The sequence below is a fragment of the Lepidochelys olivacea genome (genome assembly GCF_965140295.1).
Source record: "Lepidochelys olivacea isolate rLepOli2 genome assembly, chromosome: 2".
Taxonomy (NCBI): Eukaryota; Metazoa; Chordata; order Testudines; family Cheloniidae; genus Lepidochelys; species Lepidochelys olivacea.
Window position 1 is genome coordinate 246,117,025 of NC_140412.1, and position 20,873 is coordinate 246,137,897.

The following is a 20,873-nucleotide window of genomic DNA, read 5'->3' on the forward strand; positions in this document are numbered from 1 at the left end:
GGGCCTCATCATAATTGCAAAACTGTATGGAGGGCCGGGTAGAGAAGGCTGTGCCTCCCCGAACAGCCTGGCCCCCACCCCCTATCCACCCCCTCCCACTTCCTACCTCCGACTGCCCCCCTCAGAACCCCCAACCTATCCAACCCCCTCTGCTCCTTGTCCCCTGACCGCCCTCTCCTGGGACCCCTCTCCCCTAACCACCCACCCAGGACGCCACCCCCTATCCAACCCCCCCTGCTCCCTGTCCCCTGACCGCCCCCTCCTGGGACCCCCCTCCCCTAACCACCCACCCAGGACGCCACCCCCTATCCAACCCCCCCTGCTCCCTGTCCCCTGACTGCCCCACCCCCCTATCCAAACCTCCCCCCCCCCCCGTTCCTCTCCCCCTTACCATGCTGCTCACAGCGGCAGGATGGAGCCAGCCATGTTGGCGCACTGCCTGGCAGGAGCGGCGGGCCAGAGCGCTGGCGGTGCAGTGAGCTGAGGCTGTGGGGGAGGGGAGACAGCAGGGGAGGGGCCAGGGGCTAGTCTCCCAGGCCGGGAGCTCAGGGGCCGGGCAGGATGGTCCCGTGGGCCGGATGTGGCCCGCGGGCCAGTTTTCCCACCTCTGGTGTAAAAGTATTACTGTGTTATTGAGCACCCCTTGTGGCCAGCGATGTCTCTGCAGCTTCTAACCTCTTTTTTTCCCTCTCCGTGGGGCCCTTTAAGAACTCACAGAGGCTTTCTCTGATTAACAGTATCCCTGGCTGGGGCTAATTTAATACAAGGACCAGTTTACAGTAACCCAGAGCCCCAAACTAAAATTCATTCCAACAACACAAAGAAAACATCCATTCATTCACTCTGCTGTGAATTTTTTCTCATTCCCAGAACTTTTCTTTCATACCAATATGACACCCCCACCAGTCCTCCCAGATCTCCCTCGCTGGGGCTCTGACGTCCAGTCCCAAATGCAGTTAGAGTTTCTTGCCCCTCAGGAGCCTCCTTCTCACTGGGCTTTACCCTCCAAGCTCCCTGGTGTCATGATCCAGCAGTAGCCCTTTTTCTCCCTGAAATGTCCATGAGCATAGCTGCAATTCCTTGGGCTTCCCCAATTACTGCAGCCACCTTCTGCTCTTTATAGTGAATTGCCTGATTCCCTCAGGTGTTACTCCTGGGGGAATACTGCTCCACTGTGCATGCACAGAATTTATGTCCTCCGCAGATTTCTTTACTTCCCTGTAGAAAAATGACTTTCTGATGGGGGAGCAAAGGGAAGCCACAAGAGCGGTCATATGACCCTCCCCAGCAGTATGTTTCGGGTGCCCAGGAAGCCGGCAGAGATTTAAATCACTGTGGGGCAGGGGGCTGGACTGAGGAAGACCCAGCTGGTGTCAGGGTTGGGTGCACCCTCACCGCTGAGTCTGTGTCCTGAGGGGAAGCTGCACAGTGATCTCCCACCTCTGTGCAGCCAGTGGCCTGTGTTCCCCAATGCCACACTGGAGCCTCCACATTTATTTGACAAATAAAATTTGCAAGAATTTTGCAGAATTTTAAAATACCATGCACAGTATTTTTAATTTTTTGGTACAGAATGCCCTCAGGAGTAAGGTATGGATCAATCTGTAATCGGGATGGCTTAGACCCAGGTTCTTCAGCCCATGGGGTAAGCCACATTGTTACACTTTGCAACTTTAATTTGGCCCCTTTTGTGTATGCATTACGATAGTCTTTAATTACATGATCCTGTGCTATTTTTTTTCCCCACAGGAACTCTGACTCATTGAGAACACAGGATGGATGCACAAAGGGACTGAAAAGTTATGTGTAAACAATCATAAATCTAGCATTTCCTAATTGTCATGTGGTTGACTTTGCAACCTAAATAACATTCTTTGAATGTAATTTTTCTGTGTAATAATAACACATAATTTTCTTTCATCAGTTGAGGAAGATCTAAGTGTTCTGCATGTCCACAGAGATGCAAACTTACCACTTTGTGCCAGTTCCTCTAGAAGTCCACTCCATTCTTCACGAAAGAGATTAGCACCTGTTAAACTACCATCACCACCAATCACACAAAGGTTAGTGATTCCACGCTGAATCAAGTTGAAAGCTGCCTTCAAACGGCCTTCCCGGGCACGAAATTCTTTGCAGCGTGCGCTACCAATAACTGTCCCTCCCTGGAAAAAGGAAATAAATCAGTTCTAATTTATCTTTGTCATATTTTATGTTAAATGCTAATTCTTGTTATGTTGATTTGTTAATTAAGAAAATATTAACAAAAAAAGAGTACGGGAGTACACTAGAAAATAATAGAGAGTTACCCAAACCTCTAGGAAAATTACATTCTAAAAACTATGGTACATGTATATCAGGCAATGAGGCAGGAAACAAGTGTGGTAGATACATACTTGCAGACTGTTATCCTGTCTCCCTTCAGTCTTCTCTTCTCCAGATTAAACAAACCCATTTTTTTCAATCTTTCCTTGCAAGTCATGTTTTCTAGACCCTTAATCATTTTTGTTGCTCATCTGGACTTTCTCCAATTTGTCCACATCTTTCCTGAAATGTGGCACCCAGAACTGGACACAATACTCCGTCTTATCAGTGCTGAGAGCAGTGGAAGAATTACTTCTCGTGTCTTACTTACAACACTTCTGCTAATACATTCCAGAGTGAGGTTTGCTTTTTTTTACAACAGTGTTACATTGTTGACTCGTATTTAGTTTGTGATCCATTATAACCCTCAGATCCTTTTCTGCAGTACACCCTGCTTGGAAGTCCTTTCCCATTTTGTATTTGTGCAATTGATTGTTTCTTCCTAAGTGGAGAATTTTGCATGCGTCCTTATTGAATTACATCCTATGTATTTCAGGCCATTTCTCCAGTTTGTCAAGATTTGTCCTTTACAGAGCTTGCAATCCCTCCCAGCATGGTATCATCCACAAACTTTATAAGTGTATTCTGTGACATTATCCAAATCATTTTGAATAGAACTGGACCCAGGACAGATCCCTGAGGGACCCACTTGTTATGTCCTTCCAGTCTGATTGTGAAGCATTAATAACTACACTCTGAGTACGCTTTTCCAACCTATTGTGTGCCCACCTTACAGTAGGTTCATCTAGGATATATTTCTCTACCATGTTTATGAGAAGGTATGTGCGTCTGTATCAAAAGCCTTACTAAAGTTGAGTTATATCATATCTATTGCTTCCCCTCAATCCACAAGGTTTGTTACCGTGTCAAATAAGGCTATTAAGTTGGTTTGACATGATTTTTCTTGACAAATCCATGTTGTCTGTTACTTATCACTTTATTTTATTCTAGGCGCTTATAAACTGATTGTTTGATAATTTGCTCCATTATCTTTCTGAGTACAAAGTTAAGATCTATAATTCCCTGGGTTGTCCTTATTCCCTTTTTAATAGATAGGTACTATATTTCCCCTTTCCTAGTCCCCTGGAATCTCTCTCATCCTCCAGACTTTCTCAAAGTTAATCGCTAATGGCTCAGAGATCTCTTCAGCTAATTCCTTAAGTATTCTAGAATGTATTTCATCAAGCTCTGCGGACTTGAAGACATTCTTAACTTGTTCTTTCCCTATTTTAGCCTCAGATCCTCCCCCATTTATACTGGCGTTCACTATGTTAGTCATCCGATTACTGCTAACCTTTTCGGTGAAAACTGACACATAAAAGGCATATAACACTTCAGCCATTGCTGCTTTTTCTGTTATTGTCTTTCCCTCCTCATTGAGTAATGATCCTACTTTGTCCTTGCTCTTCCTTTTGCTTCTATTGTATTTGTAAAATGTTTTCTTGCTACCCTTTATGCCTTGGTCTTTCAAATTTTGTCCCTATCTGCTTGTGTTGGTTTTATTTATAGTCATTCTTTGTAATATGACCTAGTTTCTACTTTTTAATATAACTCTTTTTGGAGTATCAGGTCATTAAAGATCTGCTGGTTAAGCCAAGGTGGTGTCTTACCATGCTTCCTCTTTCAAATGCATTGGAATAGTTTGCTCTTGTGTCCTTAATAATATCTCTTTAAAAAACTGCCAATTCTCCAGAATTCTTTTTTCCATTAGAATTCATTCCCACGGGAGCTTTGTTACCAATTCTCTAAGTTTGCTAAAGTCTGCCTTCTTGAAATTCCATTATTTTTATTGTGCTATTTTCCCTCTTACTATTCTTTAGATCATGAACTCTTATCATTTCATGGACACTTTTACCCAAGCTGCCTTCCACCTTCAAATTCTAAAACCAGTTCCTCCCTGTTTGTCAGAATCAAATCTAGAATAGACTCTCCCCTAGTCACTTTCTCCACCTTCTGTAATAAAATGTGTCTCCAATTCATTCCAAGAATTTGTTGGATAATCTGTGCCCAGCTGTATTATTTTCCCAACAGATGTCTGGGTAGTTGAACATCAAGTCCTGGCTTTTGGAAAATTTTGTTAGTTGTTTAAAATTTGTTCAGAATCTGTCAGCAAGCTTTACAGAAAATATATAATCATCATTTTGTCTTTTATACAAGCTTACTGTCCTTGATTGTAGTTTTACTGTATTTCTAATGTATACTGGAAAGTAACATTGACATAATGCAGAAGCTTTTCTTTTTTCCTAGCAGAAGATTTGGAGATTATCACTTCAGTGTTTCATAATCATTTCCTATGTACAGTAAAAACAAGAAATCTGAGCCAGGCCCAACCCAAATTTGAGCTTGGAATTTATACAGTTTGTATTGCCATCTGAAACAGTCTGCCTCACCATCGAGCACTTCCTGTTCTAAACCATTTCATGGCACTGCCCATATGTGTTGAAAGTCACAACAAGCTGATAATGGGAAGATGAAAGTGAGGAAGAAGAGAGCTGGGAAACCTGACTCCATGAATGAGAGTGAGGCGCACACACACACTCTTGAAGTGGTTCTAAAAGTAACCAGCCATAATGGAAACAATGTGTAAAATGACTCACACTAGAAACATCAGACATCAGACATGATAATAGGCAAGAGACTGTGTTAAGTGAAAGAAGCATGTGACCCATTTGCTACTAACAGTGGGTGCCTCTATTCAGAAACAGAACTATGAAACAAGTAGAAAAAAAAATTACCCATTCCTGAAAAAATACTTATTTATGCAAAATAAAATTAGAATAGGATAGAAAAGAACAGAAAGGCCTGCAAGTAACATCCTACCTTTCTTTTATGTGTGAGTGAAAATGAGAGCTATTTTGTGAAGAAGAAATACTGCAGAGAGGTAACTACAGCACAATCTTGTTTTGCACAGTGATCTGGTTATAGGAGCCCACCAGGTATGTGCACTAGCCTCCACATATAATGGTTCATTTTTTAGCAATTGTTTTGCATATAAATTTTAAAAATGTAAATGTTTACTTTTATTGGTGAACAGCTTCCATGGCATCACATAAAACACAGCATTTCCCTACTACAGTACTAATATGACATTGTTTTAAACTTCTTGGGCCCAATTCTGCCACTCCTGATTAATGTGTATGCCTAAACATGCATTTAGCAGCCTAACTTTGGGCACCCAATTTTGAAAACCTAGGACCTACATTTTCAAAAGGGGTTACTGTTTCTAGGTGGCCAGCATGACATACCTCATAGAGGTCTGATTTCTGGAAGGTGCTGAGCAGCAATTATCTGAAAATCAGGCACTGTCAACAAGAGTTTGAAGTTGGATGCCCAAAATGGAGCCAGTCAACCTCGCTGACTACTTTTGAAATTCTTGGCCTTAATCTTTAAGTTTAAAAATTCTGGTTAATGATTTCAAATGAGGGTTTTGCTTTGTTTTTGGTTGTTCTCCATACTTACCACTTGCAAGATGCTTGAAACACTTTCCCATGACACTTCAACAATGTTGTCACCTCCATCAACCATACCTTGGTAACCCTGAGACAAGAGAAACATATTTTAGAAAACCTGACATGTCATTCTGCATAGTATTTTACTACTGGGGTGATGGGCATGTTGTACATTTATATATATATATGCAATATGCATATATTTTAGACAGTAGTACTCTCCCAAGCTCCACCCACAACTTTAGCCCCACTGACATGAACCACAAAAATTATACACTATTCACAGTAAATTGTGTTGATGTTCACAATATGATCGTATGTGCCACTTGGTTCTAATGGGCTTCTTAAGCTCCCCCCTTGAGGTACATGAATGTACCCATAGGCCCTGTTGGCTCATGAGGCTTGGTGGTATCTCCCAAAAACCACTACTTGTGGCACTGACAGGAGTCATCGCTCTCAATAAACTCTGAGGATCTGTGACCCTCCATCTCATTTTTTTACATAAAGGATGAAAAAGTTAACAATACTGACAATTAAATAACTCTCACCGGATTGCTGAGTTAACCCTCCACTAAGATGAATGGTGTGGTTCATGCCTCTCACAGCTAGTGTTCCAGCCTCTCTGAAGGCTCATCTCTGCATCAGTTACATTCAGTTCATTTTTTTTTTTGAAGATTTCTTCACAACCATGACATCTAGAGACTTACTTATAAAAACTAAGGTGAGATTCTGAAGAAAAGTGGCTTCAGAGAAGTGCCAGTATGGGATATACATAGACAGCTAGTCTAAGGGAATGGCAATATATCTGCTGTGCATTAAAGGTTACACATTCTATGATTTTTGAAGAACCATGAAGTACTGGGGACAGACCAAGGGGAAAGGAAGTGTGCTTATGGTCTCCACAAAGGAGAGAAAAGTAATTGTGACATTTATTATTTAGAAAGCATTATTTAAATACATTTTAAAGTAACGGGGAAAATCTTGAAACATCTCAGAGCAAAACAGAATCAAAAGCAACAAGCAAAATTGGATTACAAAGAACAAATGGGGTCAGACGCTCTTTTTTACACAACTAATGGTGAAGGAAATGTAGCAGAGGCAATGTACCTGGATTTTGGTAAAGCATTTATATCTGCGCCTCAAAACCTAATTCAAATTGGCTGGGAAAATCATTGGATACTGTTAAAAGGCAATGTATCATGATGAGAAGAGGAAAGATGTCTAGTGGGAAGCTGTGGGGCTCAGTGATAATCTGGCTTCATTAATTCACTATGTAGTATTAACAACAGGATACTGACATTTGCAGATTCTAATTTATTGGGAAGTGCTGCAAAAGATGGTGAGAGGAATGAAATAAAATGTAATTTAATCTGGAAAAATACAAGCTAGTATATCTGATAGGAAAGAAATTTAGAGCTGCTATTCAACCTTGTGGACATTAAATTAAAAATGGATGCAGTCCAATATGGTAACAAAATTGGGCAAAGTGGCTTGTGGCTGCATGTGCAGAGTAATCATGCTATAGAGCGAAGAGTTAATGGTCCTTCTCTATAGAACTCTGGCAGGATTGCACCTCTCAGTCTGGGGAATCTGAATACTAAAAAATTGGGGCTGTAAATTGGAGGGAGTTCAGAGAACAACAGAAATGACTGATTATGAGCTGGAGGGATTAATAATGAGGAAAGATCAAAAGCACAAATATTTTTTGTTTCACTAAGTGATTACTCAGGGAACCTGATAAGCCTACCAATGTTTAATGGGCATAAAAGGTTACAGATGGAGAAAAAAGTACTTAGGGTGACCCAAAGGAGTAATAAGATAAAATCAGTAAGAAGAAACTATATACTGTGTAAAATATTATGAGTATCATCCTGAGTGACTGTGAATTCTCTGAAGGGAAGTCTCAAATAGTTTATGGCATAGGCTCAAAAGGGAAGTGGTAGAAGCTTCTTCCCAAAGTATACTGGAGAAATAAATATATTTTAGGTGCAATCATGCAGTGGGTAAAGGAATAGACAGGCTTCATGAAAGGTCTTTCAGATGCTAATTTCTGTGATTTTTCTATGTTTTACTTACTCTTAGGATAGATCTAAAAAAGGTCTCTAGAAACTGAAGTAATTGGTAACACATTTCCCTCCAAGGTAAGCAGAATACTGGAAAAATGCATGTGTGAACACACATGCGTACATGCACATACACACACACACACACACCACAAAACCAGGTTTTCCTCAGTATGAATTAATTTAGACTTTTAATTTTGATGCTTTACATTTGAATCTGAGTAAAGTGCATCAAATCTCCTCACAGCAAGAAATACTCAGCTGCAGTCCAACTGGAGACAAGAAGGTTTCAACAAGTTATTCACGAACCAGAAGAGGTCCCTTGATCAGAAAGCAAAGAACCCAAAATATTCTTTATGTCACAATAAATATGGGACAAAAGGGTCTTTCCCCACTGGTGCTCAAGCTATCTTCCTTCACGCATAAATTCATATTTTATAAGGCTAGATGAGGCCATTATGCTCATCTGGTGTGAACTCCTCTAAAAGACAGGCCATAGAACCTCCCTGAATTAATTTCTGTTTGAACTAGAGCAGAGGTTTCAAAACTGTCGGTTGCAAAGTCCCAACGGGGCTGCACTGAGGGATCAGGGTGAGGAGGGGGATCTGCCCAGCAGGGGAAGCGGGTGGGGCTCCATGCAGGAGGGGCACTCTTGGCTGCTGGGGCTCCATGTTGGCTTTCTGCCCATATCACGTCCCCAAAGCTGCAGCTGAACAAGCTACCTAGCAGCAGTTACTCTCCTCTGCTGAGGAGGCCAGTGGGGACTATGCAAGCAGGAAGCAGAAGGCTACACCCCATGAGTACTGACCCCTCTGTTGGATAGAACCCTCCCCAACCCCAGGCCTTCAACACCTAGGACTATGGGGCTCCTAGGTGCTTCCACAATACAAACAAACAATAGCAGCAGTAGCAGCAAGGAAAAAGGTGAGGAAGTTGGCCTTTGGGAGCCACCATATACGTAGGTGTGGACACCAGATTCTTATAGTGTCCCACAAGACCAAATAGAATCCAACAGACTGCTCTATCTCAGAGACATCTAAAACTATCAGCCTCTATCAGTCTCAGAGGGTGGACCATCAAAACAGAGCCTTTGCCCCAACAGAACAGCTGCATTTGATACAAAGCAAGCAGGAAGGGGCAGACAAAAGTATTTAGAAAAGAACAAACGAGTTAGCAACTCCTGCTGAATTACTATTATACCAGGCTATTTTTTTTTCTATTTAGATATTCTTTTTTATTTAATTAGTGGTTCACTTGCTGAATGCTAGTGTTCAAGAAAGTGAGGAACCAATTTCACTGAGTATTAAGTCCATAAAACATAGCATAGCACCCACTGTGGAAGTTTTCCCACAGAGTTCTGCCAGTGTACACCCCTGTGTTTTCACTTCTACCCTGTCAGAAGTAGACTACCAATCAAGATGAATTATGTAAAATTCTGTGGTTTAGTGATGGACAAACATCCACCAGGGACTACATGTCCAATCCTGTAAGATGCTGTCATAAGGTTTAAAAGGGATTATGAGGGTTTAAAAACCTTAGTACCTCTCATTATGAACTCAATACCTAACAGGATTGAGTCCAAAATGAGAACCACTAATTATCACTCATCTCCAATTAGTGATTATACCAAATTTAATTCCTGGAGTTCAGAGGTGAAATATTAACCTAGCCTCCAGAAACAATATGGTATTTTTAAATATATTTCTATCTCTCGGAGCTAGAGCTTTCACACCTTGATAAAAATAAACTCAGCAGTATTAATACTTTCTGTGAGGACAGAATGCTCTTCTGGTATCAATCCAGGAGGTGACTGACTATATGTTAACATATAGTACAGCGGGTACCCATACTGAGTAGTACATTACTCCATGAGCGATGGGTTTGCTTGCAAACCAACATTCTACTCAACATGAGTAAAGGCTATTCCAGATTAACTCCAAGAGTGGACACTCTTATCCTGCAATAAAATTGCCTTATTCCACATTAGCTAATCCACTCTGGAAGTGCATTACACTAATTCAGAATAAGGCAGTCTTATTCCAGAATTTGGGTGTCTACACTGGGAGTTAATCAGGAATAATTAATCTGCTTTAAATTTACACCCTATTTTATTCCAGATTAATGTTCATGTCTAGTCAATCCTTAAGGATGATAGAATTGTTAGGGGGAGTATTCCCAGATACTTGAACCCTGAATTCTCATATTCCTTTACTGCAAATTTAGAATACAGCTTCCAGGACTAAAATCAACAATTTAGGAGTTTCCAAATGCCCTTGCTTTTGGGGGATCAAAATTGTGCTCTTATTCATTATTCTATAACAACTGCTAATTTTCCTTATACTCTGGGGTCCATTTTCCTTTGGGTTATTATCAAGCAGCACAAAGTACTTCAAAGAATTGTATAGGGCTCATTAAATTAATATCTGTTTACACATATAGTAAAACATCTCCATAAATAAACATGCTGCTATAAAGGAGCTCAATCCTATTCCACAGCCAGTTTGTTCTTGCCCAGTTCAAAGCTGTGCCCATTACAGCTACATTTTGCCTGAATGTTGGGCTACTTTTTGCCACAACTGCAGAGTTCTTGACCCTGCAGAAGAAACTAGTAAAGAGGATGAAACAATTTTATGTGGCATCAGAGGAAGCATTTATGGGATGGACTGCCTTTGGCTCATCAACTTTAATAGGTCAGGCTGAAAATTTCAAGGCCTTTAATTTCACCAATTGGCTCTAAACAGAAATATTTTTAACCCTCAGGTTTTTGGTGGTGTTTTTGTTTTGTTTTGTAACCTCCCAGAGCAGCTTCACTCCACCAGAGAGGTTGATCACATCATGGAACAGGCCACCCAAATAACCCAAGAGAACTTGCTTCAATACAAAAACAAACCACCACTGATCACACTCCTCAAACTGGAACCTACATGGGGTATCATCAAACAATTATAACCCTTACTTGATGTGGATGATACCCTGAAAGAAATTTTTCCCAAAACCCCTCTTCTAGTCTTCCAAAGACCCCCCAACATCTCCAAGCTCAACATCAGAAGCTCCCCAGAGGCTAGAACACACCAATTCAGAGCGGTACCACATACTGCCAGAAAAACAGATGGAAAACCTACAGACATCTCTCTGCTATAATGATCAATACCCCTACATGTGTCTATCATGACATGTGGTGTACCTCATCCAGTGCATCAAATGTCCTAACAGCTATGTCGGTAAAACTAGACAATCACTGTGCTCTTTAATGAGCTCATCCAGAAAAATGATAAAAGACAAAAACACCCTATCACCCATAGGCGAACATTTTTCACAATACAAGCTGACCTACCAGTACTCATCCTCAAAAGAAACCATCAAAATGCAAGCCTTCAAAATACAAGCAGGAGAACTTAAACTCATAACTTTCCTAGACACTAAAAATCATAGTCTCAACAGAGACACTGGTTTTATGGCTCTTTACAACAATTGGTAATCTACTAGCCCTTCTTTGTTCTATGGACTGTAGCAGTGCTAATTGACCACTTCATTTTAAGTGGTTTCTTGCAACATGCATTAACCCCGTATGTTTAATGATCTTGTATTTAGCTGTGACACTGTGGTTACCTTTTCCAGACCTGAAGAACAGCTCTGTGCAGCTTGGAAGCTTGTCTCTTCCACCAACAGAATTTGGTCCAATAAAAAATATTACCTCCCCCCACCCTTTGTCTTTCTCTGGGACCAACATGGTTACAACAATACTGCAAACCGCATATTTCTAAGGCATTTGTATGCACCCATGAAAGAAAAACGACTGCGTGATTAATCAACACCCAAATCAAAGAAGAATAACTGGTGACTGCCTACAGTGTAATGTTGAAAGGGTTGAACTAGAAGCAGATCTCTCTCTCACAGGCATGTCCCCTACTCACAACGAATCATATGCTCCTGTGTTCCAGACCTACACAAGTGTAAACAAGATAGAATGTTACTCTCTGTTGGAATCCCTGCTCTGCTAGAGTAACTCCATTGTACATCAATATTCACCTCACGCAACTTCTACAGATTCATGTCTTCAAACTGTAGTAATTAATCTGTGATTATCCCCAATTTGCCTTATCCTGGAAGGCATTAACAAAGCTAAAAATTGCAGAATATCAACAGTTACATATTTGAGTGTATTAAGTGGTCTACTAAAGTATGACAGAATGCATCCCTGTATTCACACCCTACATACCATTGTAATAATTTTTGTATAAAATATGCCTTGTGAGGTATCACTGGAAAACTAATAACTTGCTGGTCAATAATATCATAATGAAATGTGTGTGGCAACATTATATGCAAAGTTATGAATTCCCCCTGAATAATATTAGTTGCACATGTTCAAACCCACTAGCCCTGATTAGGCAGGACTGGTCAAGCAGGTCTTAAACTAAGGAATGGGTGTTTAACTCAATTTACCTATAAGTTGTAACATATAACAGTGTCTTCAGACAACAAGAGGGGGAAGACATATAACAGTGTCTTCAGACAACAAGAGGGGGAAGACAGAAGACAAGGAAAATCTGCATTTCAGCAAACAGAGGTGAAAAGAAACAAGGTGCAAAATCTTTCACCGCCCTGCTTTATTATTTGAATGAATTTTACCTAGGGCTTGTCCTCAAGAAAATGCATTTCAAAGGGTGACTGAACTATAAAAGTAAGGGGCAAAACCGCTCCAAGTTATCTCTTCCTATCCATCTCTCACTCTTTCACCAAAGAAGGCAAAAGAAACCTGCCCATTTGACTTTGGGGAGAGATCCTGACCTGAAGTTTGGTCAGCCCTGTTGCTGGAAGCATATGGTAAGAAGTTCACCTTGAACCAAATCTTGTTTGTTAAGTTTAGGAAGCATTTTATCTTTATTTCTCTTGTAACCATTTCTGACTTTAATGCCTTATACGGGTACTCACTTAAAACGTATCTCCTTGAAGTTAAATAAGCTTGTTTTATTCATTAATCAAAACTAATCCAGTGTTATGTTTAAACTGAATTGTGTGGGTAACTCCATTTAGGGTAGCAAACTGTTGTTTATTGATCCCCTTAGATGGGAAACAGACCTAATAACTGCACTGTCCAGAAGAGGGCTGGACAGTGCAGCTTATACTTTTTGGGTGGGAAATTTGGGACTGGGCATGTGTTGGGGTCACCTGCAAGTGGAACTCAAGGCTGCTGGAAGTCCGAGAGTAGCTGGTGTTTGCTGACAAGCTGCTGGGGCCAGGGTTGCTGGACCCGGGCTGTGGCTATACACAAACACTCAGAGTGTAACCTGCATTCTGTTTGTGAGAAGTCCAGGTTGGGAGCTATAGCAGGAAAGCACTGTGAGGCACCCCAAGCTGCAGGGCAAGGGTGACATAACGCCTCACTGGTCTGGATTGCACCCCAGAATGTCATATAAAGACGTATTTCAACATTTCTGGTCAATTTAAGAACAGGTTAGTCTTGGAAAGGCATGGAAAGTGAATGAATGTGAGCAGTCCTGAGGTAGGAACTCCAGGAGAAGCCAAGACTGAGAAGGCTTGAACTGAACACTTATCCTATTAATTTAAGGGTAAACAAAGTCAGGAAGAGGGTGAATTTTTTACTTCCCAGTGTGAGGATGATCCTCCAGACGCACAGACATGACATGGGGGGGTCTTACGTGCCAGGCCCTTACTTCTATACTCCCTGCAGCAGGGAAAAGAGTGTGCAGCTCAACATCCATACATCACACTGATCCTCAGTTGCACTTTGGACCCTTTATGACTGCTGTAGCCTGGCTTGAGTAAGAGAATCCTTCACACTGCTCTACCACAGGGTAAAGAGAACAGCCATATAGTCCATGTACACAGACACACCAGGGCAGGACAGTAACACAGGAGCTTTAAGCCATCTTTGCATACGGCTTCTTGACTTGCACTCTGTGTATTTTGGCTGCACCCAAGGATCTGCCCCTAAGGCTTCAACCCCAACGTCTGTCCACTCTCACTTCCCCATATCATCATGATGCAGGACCCAATCCATACTTCACTGCCAGTCATCCATTAAGTCATACAATAGGGGTAGCAAACCATGCAGATTGCAGACATATTAATTTCAAACCATGGAGGGGCAGGGAATGAAGGGGTAGAATTAATATTTTCCTATTACAAAAAGAGAATTGGTATGCAAATAAGCAGAGCACTGTGCTCCAGAAATCTTTTGTGCTGCGCTGCCACAACAACCAACTTCTGAATACGTGGTGTGCTCACTAGCTTGCCAATTCCTAGAATCCCCTTGCAACTCACAGCTAATTTGTAGTCCTTCTGACAAGGGTTTAGATTTTGAGGGGGCAGAGTAAGAAGTTCTTTGGCTGTCTTTCTTGCAAGCTAAAATTGTGGAAAGCTTTTACCATATTTAGCCTCAGAATAACCTACATCATATTTCATAACATAGTCGAATTAATTTCTGCATTTTGAAACAAAACTTTGAAGTGTCCAAAATACCAAAATTTGCTTGATGGTTATTTTTCAAATAGCTGTTCTTATTTTTTCTTTCAACCCTAAACTCATGTCCTTTTTAAAACTGCCACAGACTATTGGATAAACCATATGTACACATTATTCTGAAACACATATAAATGTATATGTTGCTTATGTTACTATACAAACTTCAGTGAATGCCTTACGCCAAGTAACTTTTACAGCTTAATGTGCCCAGCATTAGGAATAGCTTACATTAAAAAACAAAAGCAAAAACAAACAAACAAAAAAACTCCTTTACAATGTGTTTTATAGCTCTAGTGTCTGAACTCCGAGTATAAACAGATATGGATGAAAATGAATAAATAATCAAGTTTAAAAATATAAACAGTGTGTTAGGTAAATACAAACTAACAAATGCTGTATTTTCTAGCACTTTTATAATTAAATTTGGTTTATATGACAAACTAAAATCACCTTTAATTAGCAAAACTGCATCCCACATTTTAGCCTAGGTAAAATGTTTATTTTGGTTTATAAACTTCTAAAACGTAAGAACAGAAGAACAGCCATACTAGGTCGGACCAATGATCCATCTAGCCCAGCATCCTGTCTTCTGACAGTGGCCAATGCCAGGTGCTCTGGAGAGAATGACCAGAACAGGCAATCATCAAGTAATCCATCCCCTGTCACCCACTCCCAGCTTCTGGCACTCAGAGGCTTGGAACAGCTAGTGCAAGGGTTGCATACCTGACCATCTTGGCTAATAGCCATTGATGGACCTAATCTCCAGGAATTTATCTAGTTCGTTTTTGAACCCTGTTATAGTTTTGGCCTTCGCAACACCCCTTGCCAATGAGTTCCATGGGCTGTGCATTGTATGAATAAGTACTTTATTTTGTTTGTTTTAAATCTGCTATCTATTCATTTCATTGGATGACCCCTGGTTCTTGTATTATGTGAAGGAGTAAACAACAGTAGCTTATTCACTTTCTCCATACCAGTCACCATTTTATAGATCTCCCCTCTTAGTCCTCTCTTTTCCCAGCTGAACAGTCCCAGTCTTTTTTAATCTCTCCTCATATGGAAGCTGTTCCCTACCCTTATTCATTTTGTTGTCCTTCACTGTACCTTTTCCAATTCTAATAGATCTGCTTTTGAGATGAGGTGATCAGAACTGCACGCAGTATTCAAGGTATGGGCAAAACCATCGATTTACATAGAAGTATTATGATATTGTCTGTCTTTTTATCTATCCCTGTGGTTTTCAACCTGTGGTCCATGGACTCCCTTGGGGGTTCACGGACTATGTCTAAGCGGTCTGTGGAACACTTAGACTGAAAACTGACTGAACAGAATTCAACTATATACACAGACAATAGACTTCCAAAGGAGTCCACACCTCCTTTTCAATTTTTTTAGGGGTCCACAAATGAAAAAAGGTTGAAAGCCACTGATCTATCCCTTTCCTAATTGTTTCTAACATTCTGTTCGCTTTTTTAACTCTTGCAGCGCATTCAGTGGATGGTTTCAGGGAACTGTCCACAATGACGCCAAGATCTCTTTTTTGAGTGGTAACAGCTCATTTAGACCCCATCATTTTGCATGTATAGTTGGGATTATGTTTTCCAATGTTCATTACTTTGCATTTATCAACACTGAATTTCATCTGCTATTTTGTTGCCCAGTCACCCAGTTTTGTGAGTCTGTAACTCTTCGTAGTCTGCTTTGGACTTAACTATCTTGAATAATTTTGTACATCTGCAAAATTTTGCTACCTCACTGTTTACCCCTTTTCCCAGATCATTTATGAATAAGCTAAACAACACTGGTCCCAGTACAGATCCCTGGGAAACACAACTATTTACCTCCCTCCATTCTAAAAACTGACCATTTATTCCTACCCTTCGTTTTCTGTCTTTTAACCAGTTACTGATCCATGAGAGGACTGCCCATGTTATCCCATGATTGCTTTACTTTTAAAAGCTAAAGGCTTCTAAAGGAGAACTGATATAATGCCAACATACAATACAAATGGGCCCTCTGTTTAAAAGGTTTACTGTATTCCAATATTCACATACTTTAAAGTTAAAATGTATCTCTTTATTAAATCAGAGTACAATATTGGCATTTTCCTGTAACATTTACATAAATAGTTTTCTCCTTTTGATGTACACGTATATGTCTTTCAAATTTCCATATCCCATGCAATTTGAATGTAACTTCACTTACAAATACATCAATCACAGACACAATATTTCTGATATTTGGAAAGAAGTGGATAGGACTTCATTGTGTAGCCTGTCAACTGCTCCCCTTAGTTTGCAGAATAGGAAAGACTGTCCAGCGGCTATAGAACCAGCTGCAGACTACTCCTGTCATGTAATCTTTCTGTGCCTCAGTTCCCTATCTGTAAACTGGGAATAACACTACTTTCCTGCCTCACAGGGGTATTGTCAGAATAAATACCTCAAAAGTTGTAAGGTGCTCATACTAGAGTAAAGGGGGGGGGGCTAGATGAATACCTTACAGAAGGTATTCAGGTATAGATAGACAGGTCATTGCTGCATAATGCAAGGCCTGATCCCATCAACAACCACAGCTAAGTCTTCTCAATATTCCCAACCCCTTGCTCTTGTATGCAGAAAAGGTCTGGAACCAGAACTCAAACTTCTATTTTAATTAGAATATCATCTCTTGGTCATTACCAGATAAATTACCTTTCATGGGCAAAAAAGGCTTTTGGTGTAACAATAAGGAACACCATGTGTAACATTTTGAGTTTTTACACCATTAAAGTCCATGTGAAATTCCACAGGAACAAGGACATACACATGCAAAAATCAAATACAGACTGAATACAACAGGAAAACTAACCTCATAGATAAAATATACTTTAGCTTCTACGTAGATTCCCATACGCACTACTGCACGTACCGCAGCATTCATACCTGGGAAGAGAAAGTGAATTCATTTATTACAAAATTATGCAAGGTTATCTCAATTTTCTAATATTAACTTGAAATACCTTTGTCTAAAACAAAATCCAACAACAACAACGACGAAGGAATTGGAAGCTATAAATTGTTCCTAAACAGAAAAAAAAGCTTTTTCTATAACAGAAATGTACATACTGACAATGCAGCCAGCTCTATAAGTTGAAGGGGGCAGAGTTATTTGTTTTAGTACCATCATTATATGGACACTGAACAGGGGAGCTTGATGAAATTGTCAAGATATTATCAGAATAAACAGTAATTAGAAAGTGGTGACTGATAAATGACATAAGACTGGTGGTTTGGCACTTTGCAATTTGCAAGACTTGCAGGCACAATTCAGTGCCTGCCTCCCGCCTCCCCTCACTCCAGAGGGGAAAGTAAGCTGTGCTAGCATTTTTTCCTGGTCCAGCTCACTTTCTTCCAAACCAGCTCAGCTGCACAGATGGTGTGTTGTCGAAGAGCAGAACCACATGATTGCGGGAGGAGTGGGGAGTAGCAACCCAGTGCCAGCAGTTCTCCCCTTGAGTACACATCTGTGATGTGGATAGCATGGGTAAGGGAGTGCCTTATGGCATCTTACTCCCCTGTGCGGGGATGTTCTGCAGCTCACAATGGAGCCCGGAGTACTCTTTTCATAGATGCCTGACAAATTGAAACACTTGGCTGAATGATGTCATACTTGTGTAAATCAGTATTAATACTTCCATATATTAAGCAGCAAATATGTTCCACAGAACCATTTTATAGCACACCCAATGGGTGTCAATTCAAAGAGTCTAAAAGAATGTGGTGTCTATTATAATGGCTCTCTCCATCTACCGTGGCGAATATTACTCATGAAAAAAAACATGGAGAATTACCAACAGACCCCAGGCATAAGAAACAAATACAGAGCTATAAGAGAGGGGCAAGGAAGCTGAGAGACTTCTCTAACAGCTGATCAGCACTCTCCTTGGATTTACAGATACAACACAGCAACAAATATAGTATAGTATCTACAGTCCCCCAGATCAATAGGATTCATTAGTTACTGGAAATAGCAAATAAATAGATCAGCTCTGCTGATGATGTAGGTGCAAAATAATCCCTGATTTGAAACTCATAAGATGATCAAACCACACAACAGAGTTGACCTGAATCTCCAAATCCACAAGCAAAGTCATGCATATGGCCTGTCCTCAGGGAGCCTAGATACTATCACTGCCAAGGAAGTATTTAAAGACCCACTGAACTAACCTCTTTGTGAATGTTGAAATTGATTAGTGTGAAGGTCCCAGTGACCCTGAGGTTTCCTCAAGTGCCTCTTACTTAGGAACACAACACAAATAAAGTATCTGTTATTAAACAGAAGTCTCTTATTGTGGAAGAACTGAACATTAAGGCTATGTCTACACTAGAGACCTGTACTGATGCAGCTGTAAGATCTCTCGTGTCGCCACTCTATGTCAATGGGAAAGCGCTCCCCTACTGATATTAAACCACCCCCAACAAACGGCAGTAGCTATGTCAGCGGAGAAGCCACGCTACTATTTTTAGCATGCCAGTTTGATGACAGCCAGTGCAAGTATGCCTACATGGGCAGGGAATGGCACCCCAGCTCCAAGTGCAGGCATACCCAGTGAGGAAAACAAGTCTGTCAGCTAGGGAGAGCAAGATAGTAGCAAATATCCATTCAAAGAGGCAATTCTCCTTCCAGAAACCACATACACTTTGGGTCAGGTTTTTTAAGTCAATGCAGCTACATCAATTTCCACTGGCTGAAGATCTGGACTTTCAAGTATCGACCAAGGCCAGGGAGGATGCAGCAATCGCTGTAGAGTGTGGCACAAGGCACTCTTCACCTCCAAAATCTGTTCTCTATGGCATTTGCGGTCTCTGCCAACTGAAGAGCAAGAAGAGATGCAAGTGTCACTTAGCATACTAACATTTTTATGCAGAATACTGTTTCTCTAAACCAAGTCTCTATAGATACTGATGGTTAATTACATCCCTATAGTGATGAACAGGGTAAAGGCCATGCTTCTTTTTAGAACTATCGGCTGCTTTTGGTTCCCTTGATTTGTCTATAGGGTCTTACAGATGTGTTCAGAATGGCCATTCATTGAGTTTTCTCCTTCCCCACTTTCATCCTTCTGGAAAGCTCTCAACTGCTGCATCCTTCAGGGTTCCACCTTGTCACCTTTCCTGTTCAACATGTATGGGTTGATTCCAAGATGTTTTGCAGATATAATAAATACTGACCAACACAGAGTTCTGTGTCTGTCTTCCACTGACTAACAGTTTCATTAGCCCAAGTCTGCGACTGACTGGAAGGAAAATGGACAGGCTGAGATTCAGAATGAATGTAACTTGCACCAGCTAAAACAGAAGAGATTCTTGTGGGCATGAAGAAGCATTTAATGGACTGGGCAAAGGCATCACCTGCATCATCTCCTGACAATGCATGCCTGCCTCTTGTCAATGTTTTCTAAATTAAGCTCCTAATGGATCAGTCGCTGATCCTGGTTTTTCAGGTTACAGCTGCAACACATTTATTTTAATCATCTGTGGCTTGTGAGGAGTCTGATCACCCCCTTCTAATGCAGAATTCTTCCCAGCCAGTAACACCGTTGCACCTCCAGACTACACTATGGTAATAACCCATACTTAGGCCTAACATCTAAGACCACCTTGAAGCTTCAGCTCGAGCAAAATATAACTGTCTTCTGCCCAACCAGAGGAGACCTGCGAACACAACACTCATGATCAGGTCTTTGTATTGTTTCTCTCTCTCCCTCCTGGGTTCAACTCAAGGTGCTGGTGATAATCTTTAAAACCCTGAAATGTCAAGGACACATTAACTGCATCACATCTCTTAAGGCCAGGGAAGGAAGCACTTTCTTTTCAGCTATCTGGGGTGAACCTGCCAGTGACTTCGATTGTCAACTCTTTGGAGGAAGGGCCATGTTTGTGTTCTGTCTTTTGTGATACAGCATGGCCAGAGGGCAGCAGGAGAGCCTTCTTCCCTGTAGAGGGAAGAAAGTTTGCTATAGATTAAAGCACCTGAAACAAACTGGAGCACCTGAAGCCAGTCACTTGATAAAACCCCCCTGCTTCAATCAAACAAGAGGAGGAGCTGAAGCAGAGTGGATTGGTGTTGCAGTAGAGAGCAGTTTGGAGGGAAGCAAAGGAGAGTTTGGAGAAGTGCTGTGGTGGGTTAAGAAGACTAAGACCCTAGGTAAAGGAACACCTGGTTTGTGCAGAGGGACGGCAGGAAGCCCCACAAGCTGAAGGGCAGGAAAGGGAAGTAGCCCAGGGGAAGGAACTGCTAGTTCAAGCGGTTTACTGCTATCCCTAGGGCCCCTGGACCGGGACCTGGAGTAGAGGGCGGGCCCGGGTCTCTCCCTCTCCACTCCCCTCCCCTAGGACACTAGTGGCAGTTAATACCCCAGTTAAGGGGCAAGAAATGGTGCCCTGAACACCCCCCCCAAGAAGAGAAAACGGGAGATTCATGATAGTAGTGCTGGCAATTTGCCACACGTGGTGTTAGTGGTGGGATC

The 20,873-nt window shown here is 41.3% G+C and overlaps 1 protein-coding gene across 3 annotated transcripts in view; it reads right to left on the bottom strand.

Moving 5' to 3' along the window:
* The window catches only part of PFKP (phosphofructokinase, platelet), an 82,571-nt gene that overhangs the window by 47,577 nt on the left and 14,121 nt on the right, over positions 1 to 20,873 (bottom strand). For all 3 annotated transcript variants that reach the window (XM_084620844.1, XM_084620843.1, XM_084620842.1), the window contains exons 2-4: positions 17,213 to 17,286; positions 5,821 to 5,898; positions 1,973 to 2,162 (exon numbers count right to left, since the gene is read on the bottom strand). In XM_084620844.1, coding sequence (XP_084476970.1) covers positions 1,973 to 2,162; positions 5,821 to 5,898; positions 17,213 to 17,286 — 342 coding nt within the window. The remainder of the gene's footprint in view (positions 1 to 1,972; positions 2,163 to 5,820; positions 5,899 to 17,212; positions 17,287 to 20,873) is intronic.